Raw genomic sequence first — 7,500 nt, 5'->3', positions numbered from 1 at the left:
ATGGCACCGTGAAGGATGGAACACCTTCTGCTTTGCTTCAATTACATTTCTCAACCTTTGTTGTCCTTTTGCTAGGAAAACGCTTTATTGCCAAATATTGATTGCTGATGAATTGTGCACTTACCTTTTGCTTATTTCATTCGATCATCTCACGATAATGCGTGCCGTGCCATAGTTGTAACTGAAAGTTACTGGGAATCAGCGGGCAGTGTCTTGATGTTGTTTTCGTTACCAATTTTTTATCGTTTTGCACAACCTTTTTCCTTTTGCCGGCCCAGTCATGGCTAATCAACAATGAACGCTTAGGACAAATTCGTATCTTTTGTATGCCTCGATAAAATATCCTTCATACTGCATCGTCATGCGTGCGCTTTCGCTGTAACTGTTGTAGTTCGACGTGAACAATCGTTTTGCGCTTTTGCTTATTTATTATATAATTCCCTCAATCGTTATCCGCATTATTGCAGCAGTGTGCAAATCAGACACAAGTATATATATAAATATATAAATATATGAATATATAACAGTATAAAAATATATTTGATGAAAAGGACTAAACTCATATTATACAACGGGCGGGAATGCTCTGTATGAGAATAAAGCATTTAACCAAATGAACGTCTCATGATTTTTTACCGAAATACAATGCCAATATGAAGTTGTTGGGGTTCACAATGCATGTGATTAATATTTGGACGGTTTTCTGTAGCGATAATTACATTTTTCAGGATACAAAATAGTAAGAGAAAATACGGAAGAATGATGATCGCTCCATAACTAAAAATAATTTCCCAAAGTCGTGAAAAATGAGAAGTTCCTTTCGCCCTAAGTAGCTAAAAGGGCAATCATATGATAAATCCTGGAAATGGTATCCTACTAACCGCCCCTTCTCGTAACATCTATAGTAAGCAATTAAAAATCTTCCCCAAATTTTATAATGACGCTTGCCGTGTGCCCCAATCCTTCATCATGCTTATCAACGAACAAACAAGCATTCATTCATCCTTTACCGGTATCCAGTTCTCGTGCTGGAAGCGAGAGTAAACTCTTGACACGGATACTTGACCTGTTTCCGCCTTGTTGCCGGTTCTAAATTTACCCTACTCGACTGCTTCCGAGAGAAACAGTTGGCGAAATCATGAAAAGCTCTCGTTCTCGATTTCACTTCCATATTAACGATGGCCATTTCAGGATGCTACCGGCTGTAGGATAGGATGGATGGCAACAGGAATATGCTCGTTCAACAATTTAAAGATGCCATCCATACCTGTGTTTGTGGATGCTTCGAGAGGCTCCGAGCGGTGGCTTCACCTTATTGCGAGTTGCCATTGCTTACCGGAATGCAAAGCACCGGCCATAAACAACATGCCATGTACGTTAGGATATGCATACGCGCTAAGCGGCTTATGCCGATTCATAATCCTTTACAATGTGTCGTATGCTTGGCCGAGAGCATCCATCCGTCGTACACCGATGGCCATGGGTGGAAAGCAAACGAACCGGATAGTCTCGACTGATTGTAACGGAACAGGTTATTGCTTCAAGTCGATTAGATATTGTTGCAACAATTAAATTTCGATGTTTATCCATTTGAAAAGCGTTACTCCCCAAGGCCACGATCAACCAGAAAGAGAGAATAAGAGAGTGGTAGAGATAGAGAGCAGCGAACATGAAGTTGGGCACTTGCAAACAAAAACAGATCCCACCACTCCTACCCGATGACTAACCGGTCCAAACAACACCCGCCCGTCGAACGGTCGTCATGATAAACATTTATTGCCTCCTCCGCTTTCCGGCCATTTAACCGTTGGCGGTTCGTCCCGATTCTGGTGAATCACCAACGCTTCGCAGCAGCAGCAGCGGCCGAGGGCTGAGGCGAAATCCTAAACAAATCCGCCAACTTGAGCGTAACGACTTTTGGGCCCGGTTCGGTTGTATATTGTCCTGGCCCCAGAGAGGGGGAAGGAAGGAAAGGACGCACAGTCGGAGGCAGAGGAAAGCGTTCACTTTGGGAAAGTTTTCAAGATGCCTTAAATGGCTATTCCACCAAGAGCTCTCCGCTTCCCGGTCCCACAGTGGTGGCCGCTTTCATTAGCGTTCGGACCGGTTGAGGCACGTTCCTGGTAAAGTCCTCCTCCTTTACGAGCAGGCAAACATTGCCTGGCGTGCTAATTTGCTAGCCTTATCTGGTGCTTCGTCATTCGGTGATAAAATACCTGTTCGACGTTACACACGCGCTCAGTAGGCTGCCATTGTTTGGCAAGCTTTTGGGAATGGGAAATCCGTTGCGGCGATCGATGCTTACTATAGCGCTTTGGAGTATGCCAGAGAGGCAACGTTTCGATGCAATCATTAATCGGATGCAAAATGATGAGAGAAGACGTACAACACATACAGCGATCGGAAATTGTCGAAAGGTGCTCACATCACACAATATCGTCCTAATTAGTGAGGCATAATGCCGAAGAGCAGCTGCAAGGCCTTCTCTGTCAGCATTGTTTCTTCGATCATACGAATGAAGCACCAAATAGAAGCCGTAGGCCAGGAGGCGAAATAATGGATCCAGTTACTAATCCTTTTTCAATGCTCCGACCGCTCTACCACGATCAAATTACGGGGCGATTGTTGTTTAATTGGGAAAAGGGGCGGAACACAGTAACAACAAAACATCCGCTTGACAATTGTGCCAACGCCAACCATTTCCTGGTTGGTTGGTCCTGTTCGCACGAGTGCCTTTGGCGGAGGACAAGGGAATTTGTTCGCGCCCCAGCGAAAAGAACCGAAAGTTTCCTCGAGCGTAATAACCGGCACTTTTGTCAAGCCGATTTTCGGCCACATTGTTGACTTGTGCCATTCCTTTCACCCTTTGCCCCCCTGTTTCTTGGGGGGTGGGCTGTCGCGAGAAAATCCTTTGCAAAGTAGCCCGCCCTGGAGCCCTTTAGGCGTGGTGTTAGGGGGTGACCTATGTTTCCCAGCTGTCTAACCATCCTTTGTGGCATGTGGCAACGGATGAACAGACAACGGTCCCGGTCTCAACCCGGGTGTATTTTTGAGCCGCTTTTCGGGCTACTTTGCCGGAACAATGGGTGCGGTGCGGTGCGCTGTTGGAAGGTGGTGGTGCGTTGTGGTGAGTTTTCGGATATTTTTAGGAATGATTTACGGATTTGGGCGACTAAGGCAACCCGGTGTTTGCCCGGTGTTGCGTGCAGGGTTCCAGAAGACGGATGGCGGAATATCGAAGAAAAGTTATCCGTGGAGGCCGTTATGGCGTCGGAAATCGCATCCAAAGATAGAAAGCGCAACCTGAACCACCGAGAACCGGGAAATGAGAGAAGGAAAACACCGGGAAAAACACGCAACAAAACGACAGAATGGAAACTTTTACTACAACAAAAAAAAAACCCGCAAGCTCTTCACCGAACGCGGAGCACGCAAAAGGGATAGCATTTCGCGTTCCGCGAGCCACGGCCAGCCATTTGCTTTGAAACATTACTCTCTACTTGGGCCGCGGGCTAGGCGGGGGGAACTTCACTTGTTTCGCTTGCAAAAGGCTCTCTGGGTAATGCGGGACAACCCGACGCCTTCACTCACGTGCAATCAGTCCTTGTCAAAATCATAAACACTTTTGTTTTGCCGCTAGCCGTGCAACTCGCAGCCTCAAAGTTTTTCAGGGCACCGCGCGGGCGCCGAACACTCTTTGCCATTTTTATTTATTTACGCCAACTGTCGTAAGGAGCGTCCTTCGTACGCGTTACTGGACCGCCAGCCAGCCAGCCAGCCAGGGAGTAGACCACCCCGTCCCCGCCTGATTGTTCGCCTGTTGTTTGACAGCTTTTTGTTCGATCTGCTTTACGGTTAGCCCTTTGTCGTGTGTTTCATTTGATTGTTTTTTTTTCTTTCTGTTAGCAGCTTCCGATTTCTTCATTATTATACATTGTTTGCCGCTCGAGCGTTTTGCAGATAGTGGAGACAAAGAAAAAAGTGTTTTCTTGGCTTCGCTCGCGCAAGGAGTATAGTTTTTCATTGCCGATGTTTTCTGATCGAGACGAGCTGGACAGGTTATGATTTATGCCCGCTTCGTTTCGACACCAGCGACCAGTAGGCCGTGTGCTATCTTGCGAGTACCATTTTGATCTGTTGTAACACTCTTACGTTTGATTTGGAGTTTGCTTTATTTACTTTTCTTTCAACAAAAAAAAACCTCCATATCGCTACAGCTATGGTGAACAAAGGGAAGTTCAACGTCCTCAGCAGAGCAGTTTGTACTTGTGTTTAAACGAACGGTACAGTGTTTTGATTTAGACGTGACGAAATCAATGTTTACTAATACGTTTCGAATTTAAATAATTAACAACGAGGAAGCATTGAACCATGACTTTATCTCTAACTGATACGACTTTCAACACAATCGCGATGGTAACGTCAAAAACACATTTCAGTTAGTTCATTAGTTTTGCGGAGCGGAGTTGCAGTTAAGGGAATGGAGGACAAATCATATGAAAGCGTAGCGCCTCGATTACCCTTCATTCGTTTATTAATCTAAATATCCTTCAGCCAGTGCGCCATTGGCTGACATCAACTACGATCGACATGCCGATCGAGGGGTGGTGGAGGATAGTGGGCTGTACTATTTACACTCATTCTCTCTACGTCCCGTTTGTTGCTGCCTCCTCCATTCAATCCTAGCCCCCCCGCTTTCTTCTCCTCCCCTCGCCACCGTCGTAACAACCGAGAGCGATGGCGAATTGAAATCTCTGCCACACTACTACACCGACAAAGAACATCAAGTTTTGGGTTTTCCACTGCTTAGCACTAACGGGTTCGCGTTATAGCATATTTACGGTACGGCTAATTATGCTTGCGCTTTCTCGCGACGCTCTTGCCGCGACGATTCTCTTCGTCATTCACTTCGCCCAGCCTGGCAAATGAAATAATACGCTGGAAGTGCTTTTCCTGTGCTTTTCCTGGCTAATGCCGGCCATTACCGCGTTTGCGATTCTTTCATCATTTGGTTACTTCCTGTTGCTGCCGCTAAAGTGTTCGCTTTTCATTTCTCACTCTTACTTAGCTGCAGGTTTGTGGTTTACGTTCTCTGTTTTTTTGTTGCTTCGGACGCTCTGCTACCTCCTTACCGACGGCTAATTATTCACATTAATGCTTCAGACAAAAATCATGGATTTCCATTAATTGCTGCCACGACGGCCACGGCAGCCAGTTTCTCCCCCCGGGAAGCCAATCGCTAGCGCACGCGCGTACCGCTATGTTGTGGCGTTGTAAATCCTTCTGTGAGGGTTCTTTTTTATTATAAATTTACTAATTATCTGCTTCACCTGGTTCTATCAAACATTCCGCGGGTTTTCCTGTTAGTCTGTTGGACCGGAATGGCCGAGATCGATTTGCTGGCCTTTTCACTCATTTGTGGCGTTCCTTTCGCTTACACTAATACAAACTACACTCACGGCAGCTGCACCCTTACTTACTGGCTACTCCATTCCCCTGACACGTTATGCTTTACTAAGGACAGGTGTCTACCTTCATGCACGATCCCTACTCATTCACACATACCGGACACTCACACACGCACATTCTGCTGTATATGAATAATACACACAAACATACACACACACACACACGCTCGCAAAACAGACGCTAGATTGTAGATACAGCTATTTTCCCGTTAATCTCATTTCATGACTTACTATTCCTTCTAAACAAAACTCTTCATGACGCTCGCGTATTTCTATGTTTTTTTTTCTTCCTTTGATTCATCTCGTTCCGCACGTGTCCGCATAACTTTCCCTCGCCTCCGCCCGAACATTCGTGGTGTGATTTAATTCCGATCCGGTTGCTCCTAGTTTGCTCCATTCCCTCTGCCAACCACGCCAGCATAAGGGTGGCTGCCACATGCTTTGCCTTTGCCCTCATTGCCATTGCCACGGAGCATCACTGCATTCTGGTGTTTCAGTGGCATAGATTACACCGTGCCCTGGTTGCCCACAGCACGATGGTGCTGTGTACTGTAACGCAGAATGGCATCCCGGGCTCTCGTGGCTGGCATGCTACTGGACTAGCTGCTGGGAGTTGCTCACGGGAGGCTGCACCGCTGGTGCACCGGTGAAAGCTATCGCATCGGCAACCAGGCGGATCGGAATGAGTTTATTACTCCCAATGCAGTCAGCATCCCGGTACTGGCGGTGGACAGCAGGAGCAGCAGCAGCAGCAGATGGTGGAAGTGGGCTTCACTGTACCCGGTCCGAGTTGCACCGTTCGGTGATGTAACTGCAATGGGAAGAGCGCAAAGTACGGGTTGCATTAGTGTCTCGTCCAGTCGGTGCTATTGGTTTGCACAATGTGACAATGTGATTCACGCCGACTGTCTCGTTGGGAACCGTTCGATGTTGGCCGAATGGTTATTTGATTTAATTAAATGTAGATTCAGTTTGTACCCCTTCTCCACTCCCTCTTCCCGATTCCTGCAACAGAACGCGCATTGCGAGAGGAAATAGAATGATTTTTTTACAAAAGTGTGTGCCCGCTGTCCTCGGAAGCAGTGTTCCATTTTGTGTGCCTCGTGTTGTGTCATTTTGTAAACGGTTTTAATCGTACTAACGTTGCATTTCTAATTAATGAAATTGCGAGAACATCAATGGTCAATTAGTGCAAGTCTGATGGAATGTGGTAGTGCGAGATGTTACTTCGATAGTCTAAACATGGTAGTATCCTGTTACCAGGATCGCAGAGAACTGTTCTGTGCTAAATTAATTTAACCAAAAAAAATGGGAATGTTGGATGACTAATAATTAAATTGAATGGCAGGATAGACTGGAGTAGGATCGTTTCGACAACGGATCCCTGAAGTATGTTAGATCTAATTCAATATCATAATCAACGAATGATCCAGGGTCACAAGGATCATTATTTTCGTTCCCCATTGGGCTATTATAGAGTCATCCAGCGTACTTAAGCGAGACAATACGTCGTTTAAGCTGCCAGATCCCCTCATACCACGCGAAACTTTGCAGTCATTGCGATTAACCTTTCTTTCCATCTTTCGACACCCAAAATGAAAGCTCGCTCAAGCTGAACATCATTTCGATTAAAGGCATAAAAAGAGCGGAATCGTTGCTGTAGAATGAGAGATTGAAAGAAGCGACCCAGCGTGCCATAAATAATTTAGGATAAATGAATATTAATAAACTCCAAACCACACTAAAGCCTTTCCAGCGTTCACGCCGAGCCGAGAAGGTCCCTCGACGAGACGTCTTAAAGGTGCGCTTGAAACATTCTTTTCTACCGGGCGCACCCCGCACCCACAGCAGCCCTTTGAGGAAATCAGGAATCCGACAAAAGTTCTCTTGTTGTCTCAATTACTTCACCATCACGCAACGTGCCATTTCCTCGCCAGCCAACCCATCAACTCGGCACCTTCTCTCCCATCGTTCCGCCCGCACGCCGGCCGCTCTACGCCGGCCGCATTAGGCCACATTTACCACATTCCGA

At 46.4% G+C, this 7,500-nt stretch overlaps 3 protein-coding genes across 6 annotated transcripts in view; 1 reads left to right on the top strand and 2 right to left on the bottom strand.

Moving 5' to 3' along the window:
• LOC125949702 (uncharacterized) overlaps nt 1-632 on the top strand; it is a 9,269-nt gene extending 8,637 nt beyond the window's left edge. For all 4 annotated transcript variants that reach the window (XM_049677005.1, XM_049677004.1, XM_049677006.1 and 1 more), the window contains one exon: nt 1-632. This exon is cut by the window's left edge and continues 1,752 nt beyond it. The gene's annotated coding sequence lies outside the window, so the exon portion shown is untranslated.
• Nucleotides 1-7,500, bottom strand: part of LOC125949769 (26S proteasome non-ATPase regulatory subunit 8) — a 594,091-nt gene that overhangs the window by 197,640 nt on the left and 388,951 nt on the right. The gene's annotated exons all lie outside the window — the stretch shown is intronic.
• Nucleotides 6,122-7,500, bottom strand: part of LOC125959169 (uncharacterized) — a 112,335-nt gene continuing 110,956 nt past the window's right edge. The window contains exon 8 of the mRNA XM_049691979.1: nt 6,122-6,279. Within this exon, the coding sequence (XP_049547936.1) occupies nt 6,122-6,279 (158 nt within the window). The remainder of the gene's footprint in view (nt 6,280-7,500) is intronic.

This window comes from Anopheles darlingi, chromosome 2, assembly GCF_943734745.1.
Source record: "Anopheles darlingi chromosome 2, idAnoDarlMG_H_01, whole genome shotgun sequence".
NCBI classification, from domain to species: Eukaryota; Metazoa; Arthropoda; class Insecta; order Diptera; family Culicidae; genus Anopheles; species Anopheles darlingi.
The sequence above is the reverse complement of the archived record's forward strand: the minus strand, read 5'-3'. Positions and strand labels throughout refer to the sequence as shown.